The sequence below is a fragment of the Euprymna scolopes genome, chromosome 3 (assembly GCF_053919585.1).
Source record: "Euprymna scolopes isolate OS-2025 chromosome 3, ASM5391958v1, whole genome shotgun sequence".
NCBI classification, from domain to species: Eukaryota; Metazoa; Mollusca; class Cephalopoda; order Sepiida; family Sepiolidae; genus Euprymna; species Euprymna scolopes.
In genome coordinates this window covers 40513055-40533174 of record NC_136484.1, presented here as the reverse complement: position 1 = coordinate 40533174, position 20120 = coordinate 40513055, and the positions used below count along the sequence as shown (strand labels likewise).

At 32.3% G+C, this 20120-nt stretch overlaps 1 protein-coding gene across 1 annotated transcript in view; it reads left to right on the top strand.

Annotated features, from left to right (window-relative positions):
- LOC145254614 (uncharacterized) overlaps positions 1-20120 on the top strand; it is a 1033347-nt gene that overhangs the window by 585954 nt on the left and 427273 nt on the right. The window contains exons 12-13 of the mRNA XM_080113229.1: positions 5696-5794; positions 19237-19292. Of these exons, the coding sequence (XP_079969355.1) occupies positions 5696-5794; positions 19237-19292 (155 nt within the window). The remainder of the gene's footprint in view (positions 1-5695; positions 5795-19236; positions 19293-20120) is intronic.

Genomic DNA, 20120 nt, shown 5'->3' with positions numbered 1-20120 from the left:
GGTCTTTCCCTGCTTCTTTTGTTCTAGCTCGTTTGACTCATTGGTCTAGTGGTCTTCATCAATTCACTGTTTTGATAACTTTTTTGTAATACAGCATCTTATTCCATTGATAACTTTTTTTTTGTAATACAGCATCTTATTCCAGTAGATTTTTTCACAGAATCGTAAGTTTGTAGAACTCTGTCCTTACAGACTTTCCCCCCCCTTACTTTTACCCTTGATTTTTTTCAAAACTAAGGTTAGTAGGTATCTCTGTATTTGCTATAATCATCTTACTTTCTTGTTAGCTTCTTAGATTAACTGGCTTCATGCCTTGTCTGGCGCAATTTCTCTCTCTCTCTCTCTCTCTCTCTCTCTACACACACACACACACACATATATATATATATATATATATATATATATATATATATATATATAAAACAATAAGAATGGAAAATGAAGTCACAAAAACTATATATTGGTAAATATAGAATGGTTCATTTATTCAATAAGGGTATACACATATTTAGTTGGGGGATAGAGGGGACTCTTTATGTCAAAGCATTTCGAAGCCTACTGCTTCACATCAGAAGAGTAGAGAAGATGCTACGTAACATAATTGGGATGCGACGTCCTGATGAATCCCACGCTAGATGTCACATCCTCTACCTACATATGAAAATTGGTAAGCATAACTTAAATATTGAGGCAGTTAATCGAATTTAAAATCTATTAGCTTCGTTTTGGACACCCTGTATATATATATATATATATATATATATATATATATATATATATATATATATAGTTTTCCTCAAATCAAGTTTTTTATCCTTCATTGAAAATTTATATTTTTCATCTGCATTTCTGTTTTCTGGTATTTTCATCACAATAAATTGTCAGCATAGACCTTAGGATTTTCTTTAAGATGCTATGTTATAGAATATAAACAATGCATGTTACAAAATATTAACAAGTTATGATAAAAAAATATAAACAATACATGTTATAATATATTTACAAGTTATGTTACAGAATATTAACAAGCTTTGTTACAAAATATTAACAAGTTATGTTATAAATATTAACAAGTTATGTTACAGAATATTAACAAGTTATGTTACAAAATATCAACTAGTTACGTTTCAAAATAACAAGTTATGATACAGAATATTAACAAACTATGTTACAAAATATTAACAAGATGTGTTACAGAATATTAACAAGCTATGTTACAGAATATTAACAAGTTATCTTACAGAATATTAACAAACTATGTTATAAATATTAACCAGTTATGTATCAAAATATTAACAAGCTATGTTATAAAATATTAACAAACTATGTTATAAAATATTAACAAGTTATGTTACAGAATATTAACAAGCTATGTTATAAAATATGAACAAGTTATATTACAAAATATTAACAAGTTATGTTTCAAAATAATAAGTTATGTTACAAAATATTAACCAGATGTGTTACAAAATATTAACCAGATGTGTTACAAAATATTAAAAAGTTATGTTACAAAATATTAACAAGCTATATCACAAAATATTAACAAGTTATGTTTCAAAATAACAAGTTGTGTTACAGAATATTAACAAGTTATGTTACAAAATATTAAAAAATCTATGTTACAAAATATTAAGATATGTTACAAAGTATTAACATGTTATAAAATATTAACAAACTATGCGCTGCTACAGAAGTATATGTCCAGCATCATTGCACCAAATGTGGAAAACAAAGAGAACCAAATGAACTTTTCTCATTCTTTTAAAGAAACTGTCAAAATTGAGAAGTCTTTCTTTTAAGATTGTACAGTTACCTCCCTTGCAAGCATGACTTCATATTTTATTATCTTTACTGGTATTAGAAATATTTTCATTTTGAGAAAGAAAATATAATAAGATTGATGAAAAATGTTCTATATAATATCTTACTACTGAATTTTCGACCATTGCCCATTAGATTCTAAATCAATGTTCAGCTGTATGATAAGGTGAAGTATATGGAAACAAATAGAAATCAGAATCGAGACAGTTGATATATAAGCAGGTGAGATGTTCTATTGCACTTATATGGGCAAATCCGGCCTGTAGATTTTTATTGATTGCTAATCTATGAGTAAAACATGATAGTGTATAAATATTGCTTTATTCAATTAAGATGTTTTATGAAATGTGGACGCCAGTTAAAAAACTTGACGCATATTTTTTGATTCCTCAATAGTTAGAAAAATGTAAGAAATTTTGAAAGGGAATGAAGCAAGCATATTTTCTGGAAAGTTGCATCAAGACTTGGTCTATGTGGTTAGCAGAACGGATTAGTATAAGGTTATAGTTTAAAAGCTATAATGGACAGTGGAACCAGGAAAATTGATTTTACTTTATTATATGGATGATTTTCACACAGAGACTCTTCAGAAAAGCTGTGTTCGAATTTGGTGTGGAATACACATTAACTCACTGTATTATTAAAGAGATTATCGAGGGATTAACTTTTTCAAACTAACAAAAAATGCTTGGAGAATTTTTTTTTAATCAATTTTCCGTGTTGTTTTTTTTTTAAAGGATATTAATACAAGTAAAGTAACGATGGAAGCAAGCCATAATGTTTATAAGATACTTGCAACTCATAATTCACAATTACAAATGAATGGATGAATAATTTAATAAAAATCATAAGAGTCCAAAGAAGAATTATCAGCCTATAGTATAACCGAACGAAATATTGTCTATGTAAACAGATCTCTCGTGCACGTGTCGATCATTGTCTCTACATCTTTCATTGCTCTTCTCAGTTGTAATAGTAGTAGCAGCAGCAACTGTAGAGTTTCGTTTGTTTCTCTCTTTCTATTTTTTTAAAACCTGTCATTGTAATCGTTCTTTCCTATATAATAACTCTGGTGCGATCAGATCAGGCTGTTTGAAGATATTGCCTTCCTAGCCTAAAATGCACAAAAATTGATGTTATTAAAACAATAACATCAGTTTTTGTGCATTCCTTTACTTTCTCAAAACTCAACCATGTTCTGCAAAGTTCCCCCTTTCAATAAAACAGTTTTCCCCTACAAAACAACCAAACCAATAAATGAATATTTGAAGATATAATGAACTTAAAACGTAAAAAGCTTTGACCAAAACGACTGGATTCGGCATTAAATAATCCGGAAAGTATTGATATGCCATAAAATGAATCAACCGAATCATTTTTGCTATGGGTTTTAATAACATTTTAGTTTTCTGACATTATATTAGCATTTTAGAGCATTGATATACAATATAAACTTGGTCACCTATTCCTGGTAGACGAGAGAGAAAGAAGAGACCTCCAAAAATACGTCTTTTTCTTTCACAGACAAAAACTCAAGAGAATTTATTACTCTTCTCCTCCTTACATATTCCGCTTTTCTACACCACTTTCGCTGTTTTCTAAGTAACTAGCAGCTTGCCCGGAATTGCCCGGTCATAAAATACGCTTAAATATAATATTTTGATTAATGCAGATTTCGTATTTATCCTTTTATTATATAGTAATGATTTAAAAAGTTAAAAACAAAAAAAAACTTGTGCGCCACCAACGAGAATCGAAATCAAAACGTTTAGCTTACGATTTACTTTTTCCTTTGACGTTAATGCCTGATCTATGAAGACATGTTTGCTGCAATGCTAAAAATTAAAACATGAACCAATAGCTACTACGTTACACATGCCTATTTGTAATGCCGTCGTTTGACCTTAACCAGGCAAATTCCATTTTTTTTTCATTTTCACACTTTTGCACCGATTTTCCCTGGCTAAACCCCAAATATAAAGTTTTGCATGGGTTCAAAATACTTTATATATGAAGTTTCATGTCTGTAGACCAAAAACTCACAGAGGAGTTTGGTAGGCAAAATTTTTTAAACAAATGTATATACACATACATAAATATATATAGAAAGAGGTTTGTGTTCACTATAACCTTCTTATGTAAATATTATGCAAGTATAAATCATGTAGAATATCTGCATGAATAAAATTACATGTAATACTTTACTAAAGATGATCATTCCATAAGAAAAACGGAAAAAATAATTGGGAATTAATTAAAATGAATGTTTAAAACAATATGCAAATTAGCTAGATCTTTTGCAGATGAATGCAATTCCAGGACCCATATATAAGAAAGTTGTATTTTCTTTTTTTGAATGAATAGAAAAAAAAATGGTTTTTAATACGAATATCAATACACAAAAAAATAAATTATAGGAGTATAGATGACACTTTCATTATTCTACAAGCTAGTATCACTACCAAAAACATTTCAGACAATAAATAAAAGTTATGTATTTCTCCAGATAAAGTGTCGTACTGTGTCTGTCTATGTAACAGTTATCAATGATTGAATTTCAAGCAAAATCAGTGACATATTTTGAACCAATAGTTTGTTGAATGGCTGTTCTAGTTAGATTTAATGAATAACTGTTTTTTTTTCTATTATAGTTATCATTGTTTTAATCAGATGTATAGAAAACTGAATATTTTGATCGGAAAAGAACTCTGACAATGGATAAGAGTTTTCCTATAATTAGTGTGAAATTTTATTATTTTATTGATTAATCCACGTAAAAATTTCATAAAAACGAAAGCAATTAATGTGTGTGTGTGTGTGTGTGTGTGTGTGTGTGTGTGTGTGTGTGTATACATACATATATCTCTACTATTATATAAAAGGAACTTTTTTTGTGTGTGTGTGTGTGTGTGTGAGTCCCCTATAGATCCGGAAACGGTTAGGCCGATTTTATTAAAAAATTTAACATGAAAGTATTTGATTTGTCTGGGAGTGTTCTTACGTAGGTTTTGTATTGGAATGCGTCCGATAAGTATCAAAAATCGATAATGGAAAAAATTCGATTAAAGAAGGAAGTTCGATTTTGAACAAAGTTAACACTTTTATACAACCTAGCGTCACAATTGCTAAACCAAGCTGAACTCAAAATAACCGATAGTTGCCAAATACTCGGCAGCAAGTCCGTACCTAAACATGTTTGCTTGAATACAACTGAGTTTTCATTTTTTCTGATTCCATGGATAATCTGGGCAATATTTTTTGTTTCGACTGGCAGGTTGTATATTATGACACAAAGTGATAGCTTTTTGGCCATTTGCTCAAGCGCTTTCGAGTGATGAATTCGTCAGGAGTTGTTGTTGAGGCTTAGTAAGTGTATTTATAATAAATTGGTTAATTTACTCTATTCATTTGTTTATTATTATTTTTCATTTTAATTGTCTAGTTTGTTTGTTGGGGAGGAGGAGTAAATATGGGGTGTAGGTTAGGGTTGATTTTTTTTAATTTTCTTTTACTACTACTACTACTACTACTACTACTATTATATGAATATATATATATATATATTTATATATTTATGTATATTATTTATATTGTCTTTAATTTACAGAAACTATTGGCTTGTAAACTTAATTTTACTTATTGATTATATTGATAATATTAATTTCAAACATGCATGACAGAGGCTGCTTTCTTAGAGTCTCACACCATCAATATCTGCAACAGAGAGATGAAATTTCAGGTCATGAATATATAAGTTCAATCATCTAACAATGAAATTTGAAATCCCTTCTGATCTATTCAAGTTAAAAAAAAAAAAATGGAGGTATTACTTTTGGAACTCCCCTCATAACATTTTTTTTTCTTTCATTAGATGCATCTGATATATCCTCTCAAAAGCAAGAGATGGCAGAAGAAACAGAAGAAGAAAAAACTGAGGGAAGAAAAGAAACATTTGTTGTGCAAGAACAAAGTAAGTAAAAAAAAACCCTGCATATTTATTATCACAAAAGTTATTTTAATCGGCATCATCATATTCGGTTTTATATGTTTTGTTTTACATACTGACATGTGTTGGACGGTTTTTAGACATCGACTATCTCTGGCCAGTCATATTTATTCCTCTTCCTCTCAAATCAATCTGTATCACTTCTTATTATATTTTCTTTGCCCTTTCTCTGTCAACTGACCCTGCTACCTCAACTGGTTTATATCTACTAAACCAAGCACTCTCAAAGTATGGCATAATCACGTTGATTGACACACCGGTTCTTGCCAGATCACCGAAGTTAAGCTACGCTGAGCCTGACCAGTACCAGATGGATGAGTATTTGGGAAGGCTATGCTGTGGCTGCAAAATCAAAGCTGGAGTTGCCTCTCCAGATGCAGACCTGGGTGGGTGATAAGGAGACCTAGGTTTTCCCAGTTACCAAAGTCCGATGGAAAAGCAAACCAATACAGTCAGAGTCAGTGCAGCTGCAGGAGTTGCCAAGAAGGTGTTGCAGTGCTTCATCATCGGATTTTTTTTTTTTGTCGGGGTTTACTCTTTTGACAAAAATAATGGAGATCCTCATCAGTTATAATAGTATAAAAACAAAACTTTAATCCTATCTTAATCTTCTTCAAAGTTTGTATTTAAGACTCGCTTTAATGTCTATATACTTCTTGACTGTAACCTTACACCACATACATACTTCATTTATAAGCATGCCTCATATCATTGTACCATTATTGCTCTTCATGCAATGCATGTCCTCAATTCTCACTAGTTTGGTTTCAATTCTTTATATGATCACACTGTCTATATAATAGTACTGAGGCGATTAATCGTAATTGAGAATTGGAAAAATTGGAATATTTGAGGGTATTGGAATCGATATCGGAATTGAAAAAATTTGTACCGATTTTCCAATGCCAAAACGATTCTTTTAATTGTCTTTTTTATCTGATTTTGCTGAATGCAAAATCTTCCATTGCTGGTAACAATGATAAAATAATAAATGTTTATTGATTTTAAATTACCAGTGAAGCTAAAAGCGATAGATTGTCTCCCACAAGTATATTTTAACTTTTAGGAAAATATCTGCACAGTTAACATATGTGTTTCTACAGTAATCAGAGAAAAAATACAACTATATAGTTAAATATTTAGAGATTTATAAAGAATTGGAACCGGAATCGGTAATTGTATCGGAATCAGGAATTTAGTATGGAATTGGTAATTGTATCAGAACTGGGAAAAATACTGGAATCGTCCCATCACTACTACATATGCATGATAGACTCTGCTGGTTAGTAATAGCAGAAGTCCTATGAATTTATTCCATCAACTCATCACACTAGCATGTGTGCAGAACAAGACACTGCAATGGTAAGGCCATGTTGAAAAAAAAAGGTGAGAGTTCTTGAATTAGCAGGTGCAGAACAGTTGAGACGTTCCTATCAATTTCTATTGCCTCATACTTCTTGTGAATAAACAGGTTATCATCTCTCAAGCTTCTTGTAATTCCATTACACTTACTCTGTACCACAAAAAATGGTTACTGCAATCTGAGCAGAGAAAAGTTACTCTTTCTGTTGGCTTTCCAACGCTATAGCTTACTGATCACTATTTTGGTTTCAGTAGAATTCACTCTCAGACATTCACTTTCTATAGCTTGCCTCCAAATCTTTAAAGTAACAATTTGGCCTTCTATTGTTTTACAACCAAGCACTAAATCATCACATAAAGTGGATAATTCAATATATATTCAAGCATAAGCAACAGTTCATAGAAGTATAAATATTATTAAGAAAACAATAAAAGGATTTTTTAAAACCTTTTTCTTTTTCTTTAATTGCATTTTCACACTAAACAAGGAGCAGTGCCACTTTGATGAAAGGGGCTACTATTTCGGACATAATTTACAGGGATAGTATGTGGCGACTTAAGCAGCAAGATGTCTGTTTACATTACAATTGAACGTCTGCATGTCAGTACAGTCGGGGAAGCAGGAATCCGTAAGGGAATTCCAAAGTCTTGGGAAGAAACTATTAGAGTAGAAGGCTTTCTGGCATCTAGGAATCTCTTTTGTGTAAGGGTGGGATTTTGTTGTTTGTCAGGTTTGTCAGGGGTATTTACATCAAGGAGGTATAAGGGCTTGAAGTTCGTCAGAGCATCTATCATTAAAATACTTGTAAAACAGGCAGAGGGATGCAACATCTCGTCAATAGGACTAAGGCTGAAGCCTAACTGACAGTTCGGAACCTATTAGGTTGGCGACTCTTTTGAACCCTGTCTAAGAGAGAGAGAGACTAGTAGCAGATGCACTAGCCCAAATGTGACAACAATACTCCATACATGGGCGAATGGTGGCCTTGTAGAGGTACAGGATACATTCAGGCATAAGTAATTTTCTAGCATGGTAGAGAGAGCCCACCTTCCTCGCAGCAGCTGCGGCAATGCTCTTGATGTATCTGTTCCAATTCATGTTCCCTGTGAACGTAAGCCAAGGAGTTTGAACAAAGTACTTTCAGGTAATGTATCATTAGCCATAGCTATTTATGATTGAGAAGATTTCTTGTAATTATTAAAGGAAACAAGCGTAGTCTTGGCAGCATTGAATGTGACCATCCATTTTTGTCCCCATTCCACTGTAGAAGTCTTCCTCTAGAGTTTCCACTATTGCCTTGGATATGTGTTCATTCATTTTCCCCTCGTGCCTGTTATAGAGCATGGTGTCATCAGCAAATATACCCATCTCAGAGAAATTGTATCAGGGAGGTCATTTATGAATATCAAAAATAATAATGGTCCAAGGATCGACCCCTGAGGTACACCTGCATTTATATCATACTGTTTTGTCATACAACCATCGATGACAACCTGGATTCTTCTCTTATTTAAGCAGGATTCAATTATGTTAAGTATTCGTCCAGTAATATCATATGATCTGATTCTCCTGAGAAGACCATTGTGCCATACATATCAAAAGCCTTAGATATATCTAGAGCTATTGTCCTACTTTCCCTTGCTTTTTCCAGTGCATGGTGTATATGTTCGGAGATTACAGTTAGGATATCTGCAGTAGATCGGGCTTGCCTAAATCCATATTACTGAACAGACAGAAGTTTAGCAATTGTAAAGTGGTAGACTAGAGCTTGATTAATTTGAGCGAAAAGAGGGAGGAGGCTAATGGAATGATAATTTAATAGGTCAGTTCTTTCGCCAGAATTCTTGTGAATTGGTACCACAGAAGCAGTTTTCCAGCAGTCAGGAAAGCAAGATTCGTTAAGGCATTTATAGAAAAGTTTAGAGAAGATTGGAGCAACCTCAGTGGAGCATTTTTTTAATGGTACAGCCGAGATGAGATTAGATTAGGTCCATATGTTTTGGAGATGTTTAGGTTTTTATCATGAACTCGAGAAGGGATAATTTTGAGATAATCTAGTGTGGTTTCTGTCTGCAAAGGAAAATCAAGGAGGGGGTGGTTTGCTGGGCTCAATGGAGAGTTTGAGGCAAACCGACGGGCAAGCATGTTCGTCTTCTCAGGTGCCGTGCAAACAACCTCATGATTGTTGGATAGTGGGAGATGTTATTTATTACACTATTGTAGATTTTCCAGAAATCATGAGTTCCTCATTTCTGTGTTTCAAGGCGTCTTATGGTGGTTTCGGTATATTGTCCATAGATTACTGACATTATTAGTCAGATTAGATGACGTTAAATTTGAACTCAACCCCAGATCAAAAGTTTCAAACTCAAATCCAACTCCAACTGTTCTCTTCTCTCTGCACTTTCCACACTGACGCCCAAAATAAAGAAGACGGCTCTTTTATAGAGAGACCCAACCACATCTCATTTGCATACCCCCTCCGCCCCCTCTCGTCACATCACGTGATCATCAGTCCCTAAATACCAGGGGGCGGCCATTTTTATTTTCTCTTTTTTCTCTTTCCTAACATGAGCCGCACGATGCATGAGGTAAGATTGTTGACTTTTAACCACAGTTTTATAAGTAAAACAAAATAAAATAAAAAATAAATCTTTGTTTACATCCAAAATATGAGCGATTTTCATCAAGGTTGAAGACGATTATTAACTGTATTATCGTTTTAAAATCAACAAAAAAAGCTACATATATTTATACATATATAATGCAAGAAAAAATAAATAGAAATTGTTGAAATTTCTTTTGTACCAACAAGTGTGCATCTCCAATGTATACATTTATTGTATTTTTATTCTGGTTCTTATATTTGATTTTCTGTATTTTGTACCCTTTATTGAACGTAGTTTTGTATATTTAGGGTTTATACAAAACTTCCTTTAATTTGAATAAAAGGGCAATGCTAGCTCTCTAATAATGACGTCGCTGGTTCCAGCACAAAAATCGGGCTCTTTTGGATTCCGGCAGTGAAGAGATTGGACACGTTTCATTGCCTGATGTTAACGAGGATTTCCCTAAGCCTTTTCTTCAAAGAAGTATAACCCGGCAAAAGAATACCCGGTCGCAACGAGGCGAACTTCTGCAAACTTTATTTATGCAGCAACGGTACGTGCATATTTTGAAGGAGAGTAATTTCAAAAAATTTAAATTGAGAAAAAACGCACATTTGCTGTCTGCCATCAACTTTGTGAATACATTTCTTAAAATTTATTGTATTTGAGAAAGTGATTAGGGAGTACTCCTATTTGAATTTTTTAATATTGTATTCGTTCGTTGATACAACATTTTCAATATAAGAACCAGCGTTTTTTTTTTTTTTATTATATTTTGTTACCTGGTGTTCTTTGTTTTTGTATTTTAATGCCTGCAAAGGGAAAACTTTGCAACATTTTGTAAATAAAATCTCTTCTTCATTAAAACAAGACTTTTTTATTTTATTCTTTACCCCGCCCCCTTTTTATTTCATCCTTTTTTTTTTTTTTTGCAGGCTAGTAGTTTCACGTCGAATTTATCTGAAAGAGGATAAATTTCTGACAAAATATAGATAAATTCATTTGTCAGTTCAATTAGGAAAACAAGAAAGATAGAGACATTTTTATCCCATAGCATTTTGTGGCCTAATAAGATATTTAATGCCTTTCAAATCTTTAATAATAAGATACTAGACTACCCGTGACCCGTTGGGTCAGTATGTTATATTAGCTATAGAGTTCATGTATGAGCATGACACTTGTGACGTAAAGAAAATAGTTTTTTTTTTGACATAACAGAAACATTTCTATGAAAGTATATTAAAATGAAAAATCACAGACGGTCACTCAAACATGAAAAAAAAAATCTTCCCTATTCATGTAAAGTTACCTATTTTTCCGAATAATCGCCCCCAAAATCGAAAATTAAACATGATTTTTCTACGAATCGAATGCCAACGAAATTCATTTAGCAGCAAAAATGCACATGAACCTACCGATGAGAAATATAAGAATGAAAAACCGATATTGGAATCCTTCAACCAAGTTATAGAAACTTAAAATCAAAAAAAAAAAATAAGTAATTAATAAAACCTGAAGCGAAAATATAAAACCTAAAATAAAATATAATAAAACTAATATTGAAACAGATTAGTAAATGTGTCAACAAATTCACTGTTCCCACACAACTAATTTGTATCTAGAAATGTAAACAAAAAATAAACAAAGAAGGAAGGAAGGAAGGAAGGAAGGAAAAGGGATGGATAGAGAGTAGTAGTAATAGTAATCTTGGCTTTACTACAATTGTTCTTAAGTTTGTCAACGGGTTAAAGTTTTTTAGTTGTAAGAAAATAACGACAGTATAGTTGTAATAAAGAATAGTCGCAAAATACCCCCACTCTTCCCATGTTAAATAATAATTTCGAAATAATAACGTTAATATTTCAGTGCGCAGGTCAAAATCTGCAAAAGAAGCGATTTGTGTTTATTTGTTTACGTTGTTATTGGTTAATGTTTATGCGGGCATGCACAAGCAGATGTTGTAAACTGGAAAGTGGGTTACATCACTCGTTAAAAGGTCATTTGAGTTTTCTAATTATATAGATTTAATGCCTTTCAAATCTTTAATAATAATAAGATATCTTATGCCTTTCAAATCTTTATCCATTTTATATCCTTCAAATTTTTGTTAATCTCTCTAACCACTTAATCTTTCAAACCCTCTGCCTCTAAAATTTTTAATAACCTATTTATTAATGTAAACATCCCTTAAATAAATAACCTTTATTTGTTTTCCTATTAGCATCAGACACTTAATCGGTATTACCCTCATCCTAATCTCTTCTAAAATATATATCTAACCCTAACCCTGACTCTAACCCCCTTTCTTTAGATGGTCCTATTTGAATTAATTTTATTATCTCAATTTTAATAAGTAAATATGATTTGGGTTATATATATATTATTCCTTATTGGAATTTTTTATTTTTGAGATGAGCATTGTATGTTAATTTTATTTTATTTCGGACTATTAGTCTCATCTTATCTTTTTATTGGTGCACAACGTTTCGGCCAACTTCCTCTGGCCTTCGTCAGGTGGTAACCGCGACGGATAGGAACTTCGAATCTCCTAACTGCATTCTCAGCCATCACTGCCATCCGTAGTTGTTGTCGTCTCACCACATTTTTGACCAATTACCTCTGGCACGCTTTGGGTGGGATTGAAACCGCTATCTTCAGACAATGTTCATCTGGAACCGTAGAGATTCAACGTCTCTATCAACTGCGCCACGGGCCCCGAAGGGCGATCAAAGTTGGATTCTTTGATCTTATAAATCCACATTTATTTATTATCTGATCTTCCATAGTCGGGTCCGTACCGATTGGTATATATATATATATATTATTCCTTATTGGAATTTTTTATTTTTGAGATGAGCATTGTATGTTAATTTTATTTTATTTCGGACTATTAGTCTCATCTTATCTTTTTATTGGTGCACAACGTTTCGGCCAACTTCCTCTGGCCTCGTCAGGTGGTAACTGCGACAGATAGGAACTTCGAATCTCCTAACTGCATGTTCCCCTCCCATAGGTATACTATAAGCTTATAGCATCATGCTCAATTCCCTTCTCCTTAAGTTAATTTCCAAAAGGAAAAATATATTTGTAATAAACTTTGTGAAAAAAAAGTTATAATGAAAAATGTTTTCACAGCGACATTTGAAAACTGACAAGTTCAGCTAAATTTTGAAGTTAAATAAATTCACTGTAAAAATAGCTTTAAAGATAAATATTAGTTTTCTTGGTCTATTGCAAAAATAATTAGTAAAGTCCTAAGATATTGAATTAAATAATAATAATAATAATAATAATAATAATAATAATAATAAACCGATGTTTTACAAAAAATAGTTTAATTAGCCCTCAAAAGCGAGAGATTCCGGCTTTGCTCAAACAAAACAAACGAAGCCCAAAAATGTCAGAAAGTTAAAAGGCCGTCTGAAAATGATATAAAGCAGTTGGAGGGAGGTAGGGAGTGGTTATTTTTTTCCCCCAGTTGTGTATCCATACTTTTCTATCGTGAACGTTTGTATAATTATTACTATTTTTTACTTTAAGAATTTTTCTGTGTTCCATTATGTTACACTGAAGATTACGCATTTATTCATACGAGGAAGATATTAGAAACTTGCATATGAAAATTACGTTAAAAATGTAATCTAAAGAAAGGGAGAAAATATTATTTGAATATTAAATAAACAATGCTTAATTTAAATGATGATATCGGTGGTGCAAGAATTTTTTTCTTCGAGTTATAATGAATTCATGATTACGGAATTTAAGGCCTTTTGTAAATTTCCTGAAAAAAATTCTTTTTCTTTTTTTTATTGTTACGATTTACGATGCTTTATTTTCATAAAAAAACTAAATTCATTCATTTTTTTTTTACTGTTGAAAACCATAATCGTAAAGGTATTTTCTTTAAAGAAAACAATAAATTTCCACTAATATTCAAATAAAAATAATGGGTCCATTCTGTTATCATTATTTCATAAGTTATATTTTATTCTCTCAGAAGTTATTGCTCTGCCCTCTCTATCCTTCCATAACCCCCCCCCCCCCCCACCGAGCCTAAACTTAATGCTTTTAGATGATAGAAAAACACGCCATGTCCATATTGCCATTAATCCAACACCTCCCATTATCATCTAAAAATCCATTTCAAGCTATTTAGACCTAGCAATGTGACTACTCCCCTATTCCTCACACTAACCCCTTTTCATCCCTCTCTTCTATCCTACTCCCATATCCTAATCTTAAACGTCACTTTCCCAACCTCTCCTCTGATAGCCCTAGCGCTCACCAAAAAAACAAAACAAAAAACAAATAAACCCCTCACTTTCTCTACCATTATCCCCATCCTTTCACTGATAATAATAATTTCATGCCCATATACTTTCTCTAGCCTAAACTTCTTTTCCATTTGTTTGTTTATTTAATTGTTATTTTGTCCTTTTATCTAGCATATCTTGCTAGTATTTCTTGTAATGTTTTCATTATTCTTGGCGATATTGGTTTTAAATATTTATGCTGTCACATTTTCAAATAGTTTCTGTCCTTTATGACAAAAAGACATTGAATCCACTAACGGCTGGCACGAAACTCAAATGCTGATGCTCTGCTCGGTAAATATGGCACGAATAAAAAAGGCACCGAAAAAAAAAACGACACGGTAAAAATGGCACCGGCCAAAATAGCAAAAGTCAATAACTCGGTAAAAATGGCACTTTTACAGCAAAGAATTAGGACCGTTCGAGAAATGCGAGCTAAGCTGCTATTCCCCTACTTTAAAATAAGTGTATGTCCTTTTGTTTTAGTTTGGGAAATATTTAGTTAAGTTTAAATGTTGTAAAAACACCAAAAAGAAAAATAATTATGACGTTTTATTTAATAAGTATTTTATAATAAATATTTATCCCTATATATATATATATATATATATATATATATATATATATATATATATATATAAAATGAAATCATTTTTCCCCTATGATTTTGACCTTAATAAGATTAAAAATCATGAGATTTCATGCAAATGTAATATGCACAAACTACAGCACAATATCTGAGGTTTGTTATTGGCATATCACCTCTCTACTTCCTTGATAATCGTAGATTCCTATATTTTTTGTGTTGAGAGTTCCCTGCCAATATCGGTTAAAATCACTGGAGGTAGTAAAACCTTTTCTCTGTAATTAATTCCGCCTTCCCCTGCCACCCATTTATGCCGTTGCGTGATCGTTCACAAGGGACAGTTACGAACGCCGGTTTCGGTTTTCTGTACTTCGTAGTTGCTTAAAAAACTGGAATGGAATTTCACCATGCCTTTCCGTTCTATGCTGCCTATTGGATGCAACCAACCACGGAATTAACGGATAGTGACATTCCCACAAACATTAATTCTTATCCCATGCTTACTTTTATGTTGCTTAATTACGATTTTTTTCCCCAACATTTTTACGCTAAAAAAAAAAAGATCCTTTCCATTTCTTTTTTTTTATAAAATTAACATTTAAAACATCATTTCCGTTTTATTTCGTTTTGTATTTGCTTAAAAAAACTGGAATGGAATTTTAACGTTCCTTTTCGTTCTATGCTTTCTACTGTGTGTAGCGCACCAAGGACTTAACCAAAACAAAGGGTTATTTATGTCATTTTTCTATTTTTTTGCTTTTCACTTTGTTTTTTTTTTGTTTTTGTTTTGTGAGAACAGTATTCGATGAATCCAAATAATATTAATAACCAAACCTCATCTCAAAAATTCACAAACGTAATTGGCTGAAACGTTGTAAATATAACAACCAAGATAAGAATAATAACTCAAATAATCCAAACTAGGAGGACCTGTGGAAATTCCACAGGGGACTCATTCATATGTTATATATTGATGTTGGCATTCTGTAGATATTCAGTGTAAATGGAGACGCTCTGATATTATTGTAGCTTTCTTGTTAAAAATGCAAAAGCATTTATCTAAGCTAGCAGGGACGCCTGTCATAGCCCGGTCATAAAGTACACATAAATATGATATTTCAATTCTTGCAGATTTTGTATGTATTATTATAGAGTTAATGTTTTAGCGATTTTTATATATTACTAGCCTGGGCGTCCGGTGTTGCTCGGGTGTTTGGAAGTGTGTGTTGAGCAAAAAAAAAAAAAGAAAAAAAAAGTGGTTGTAGGCAGGCAAGCTTGAACGCGTGATGCGAAGGCAAAAAGAAAGTGAAAGAAAACCTGACATCTTACCACCACGCCATGACGTGACAGGAAGTGTAAAGCATTCAAATTTAACAATGTCAATCAAGGAGGAAAAGAAGGTGGAAACTAAGTTAAGAATCACACAGACGCAGAAATAAACTTCTGGCTGGAGGCTAGTTAAGCCTTCAGCTTCTGTTGTATTTGCTTCCCCACGATGTTGGAGAAAACCAGCGCGCCTCAAAGAGGGGAAACTCTAGCAGTGTCTAAATAAATAGCAATTGTGTGATATGAAGGGTTTCCCCCACATTGATCAAACCTAATTGCCTTAAAGACGTCCAGGCCCGGAAGGCCAGGCGAATAGCTTTGCTTCAATCAGTTTTGCTTTATTTATATGAGAAAGTCAAACAAACACTGGAAACCGGTGATTTTTTTTAAAACTCGATCAAAATAAAGATAGAGACAACGTCCGTTTGCAAATCGGAAATATTATGATCTAGAAAGTATAACGAAAGTTCCCCCTAAATGTAACCTTGCTGAGAAGGCCGAGTAAAAAAGTTTTTCTTGGGCATACACGAACGTGCGTGCCCATTTTGCCTTTCATATTTTAGATAAAGTTGCGATTTCAAAAAATTTTTATTTATATATAACTTGAGTTATATATATATATATATATATATATATATATATATATAAGTTTTGGTTTTGGTTTCGATTTAAGCAGGTGCACCCAAGTCATATGGATATATTTTTTATTCATATATAACTTGAATTCTCCAGCAATAATCGAAACTGAAACCAAAACTTATGAAGAATTCTTGATAAAATTATTTATGACAAGAAATGGAAGCACATAATAATTAAACGACCTTGACACAGAAAAGAGGAAAAAAGCTTTTCTTGGACATACACGAACGAGTTGCGATTTCAAAAATGAAAAGTATATCCATATGAATTGGGTGCATCTGCTTGAATCGAAACCAAAACCAAAACGTATGAAATATATATATATATATATAACTTGAGTAATCTGTTTCATAATTGGTGGTGGGTGATTTGACTTAGGGTTTACGTATATTGGATTAGTGTTATCTTTTAAGTAGGGTTCATATGCGTTTTTATCTAAATTTAATGTGACGTCCAGGAAGTTTGTTATTTTTATGTTAGTTAATACCTCTACTTTTAGGCCTAGTTTTTTCATTTCCGTGTGAATGATTTTTTTAAAGTTATCTCCCTTGACTTTGTTGGAGTCTTTTATTATAGCTAGTCCATCATCTCTATGTAGGCCAATATCTGTAGTATAAAATATGCTTGTGAGGGTATATAGAATAAATAATCTCATAAGATCTGATGCCTCTGCAGAATCCCTGGAACCCATCGCTAAATCAAACGAATATATCATTTTAGTTTTTATCCATTGGTCATTAAAACAGATTCTCAACTCGATCATAAGTAGACTCAGCAATAACTCAAGCGATGAAAATGCATTTAACAGGTCAACCAATATATATGAAACAGCCCTAAAAAATAGTGGATGAAAAAATATTGATATCAAATATAAGCAACAAAACACTAATAACTATAATAAAATTAAAAATAGAAGAAAAAGAAATATAATTTGATATACGGCGCCATATAATCAAATGTTAAAAACAAAACTTGGTAAGAAATTTCTAAACCTTATCGAAAAGCACTTTCCCGCAACCAACCCCTTACACAAAATTTCAACAAAAATACCCTAAAGTTATCCTACAGCTGTTGCAAAAATTTAGAGATGATAATTAAAGCACAAAATAACAAAATATTAAATAAAAGCAATGAAAACAACAACAAAACAAACAATAAAAAAGTGGACACCATGACAAAAATAAAACTAACACAAAAGACACATATAAAACTAGTAGAAATAATGATGATCATAATAATAATAATAATAATAATAATAATACTAATAAACCAATTCTGGACAACAAAAACCATACTAGAAATAAAAATAAAAATACTAATAACGAACAAGATAAATGCAACTGTATATACCGCACACTTTGCCCACTTCAAAATGAATGTCTAACCAAAAGCATAGTTTACCAGGCCACAATATTTGTGAAAGAAAACCCGAATAACAGGAAATATTACGTAGATATGACTTCCTTAGATTTCAAAACTCGATATTATGACCACAAAAGTACATTCAATAATAAAAAACACCGTATGAAAACAACGCTATCAAACAAATACTGGGAACTCAAGGAAAGCAGACGTTCGCCAGTAGTAGAATGGAAAATAGTGAGACAAGCAAACACATGTAGAGACCTAGACGATCCATGCAGATTATGCCTTCATGAAAAATTTGCTATCCTATACTTTAAAGAACCCCAAGATCTATTAAACTGTAGGGGAGAAATAGCTAACAACTGTGTTCACAGGATAAAATTTACTCTTGGATAGCAATACAAAATAGTTTTAAAACTAACAAAAACAATAGAAAATAAAAATAAAATAATAAAAAAAATAAATAAATAAACATGCATATACATAAACTATCACACACATATATATATGTATATATATGGGTGTATATATATATATATATATATATATATATATATATAATGTATAAACTAACATAAAAAACTTAACCTAGATTTAAAACAAGTCACAATACTAGATATCTAAGCTAAATAGCACACACAAAGGAACGGGTCAACTGGCGGTCAAATGGGCCTTTGTCCATGTAAGTGGCTGCTCATTGGCTGATTAGAAAGGGCGCGGTGGATACTAGAAAGCTGATTGGCTAAACAAAAGACTCAATAGAAGGTGCGTATATATAAAAACGCGAGGCAACCACAAAATTCTCGCATAAGCCTTAGGAATCCTAGAGTGGATGAAACGCGGAATATTCAGTGTAGCTTAATCGCCATGTATATTTTATAAATTACTAACTAGCTCTACCTACTACGTATTGAGCACTGTTGAAGTAAATACTTAAAGTTTACGCATAAATTTATACCTTCGTATATTTATGTGAGTAAATGAAGTATATATATATATATATGCATATATATATATATATATATATATATATATATATATATATATAAAATTAATATTTTATATATATATATATATATATATATATATATATATATATATATATATAATTAAAACACATCTGATGTATTTCCAAAGTGTTAGAGTGATTCTTTCTTGTTTTTTCTACTGAAGATTTTTAACATTTGTGTCCTTTCATCTTTCAGACGTTGAACCAGAAAAAGTGGCTGCTGTGGAAACAGAAGGAACCAACAGTGAAGACGTAAGGAAGGCATCTGTTCAATTTAATTAGTTCGTTTGAAAGTTAAACAAAGTGAAAAATATGAAGTGTCCTTGTATGAAAAGGATAGAATAAAGACATAATTAATGTAGCACAACAGCATGGTTGACAAAATATGAACATGTTCATTTCGCATTTGTGTGTGTAAAGTTGATTTTGTTTATTGGTTAGCAGTTTTAGATGTACCCTAGTTTGGTTCCGTCATTAAAAAGTGTTGAGTCAGCATTTTAAGTGGTGATGTGGGCGTGACGTCACGGAATGAGGCATCAAGCTTGGCAGGAGGGAGAAAATAAACAAAGAAGGAACAAATACAAAACGACACGTATTGATTGAGGATTTATGCTCGGCAAACGTGCAAATCCATTCTTCTTACCCCTCCAAAAGAGAGCCAGCTATGTCTAATGCCGTGTATTGAGTGCCAGCTGTGTCTGGTACCATGTCGTGAGAGCTGTTCAACATGGCAGTCAGTTAGAGAGAAGAACAACGTTACAGAAAGATGAATGATAATAATGGTTTCATAGAGGCAAACAAAAAAATAAGTCAATGTACGTCAATCATGTTAACAATCGCTCTCTGGTTGAACAAAAATTGCCTCAGTAGCCAAGCCACATTTCCTAGTAGGGGCTCCTAAGGCGAAGAAGGCAACGTCTGAGAAAGTTGAGTTCTTTAGACCAACAGTGAACAGCCATCATAAAAAATGGCATAAACTCTGCTAGTCTGATTTTGCTATGAATTCTAACCACAAGGGGTTTGTTCTTTTCCTCTGTTAGTAACTGAGTGAGAAGTCTCCAACATGATAAAATGCCTTCT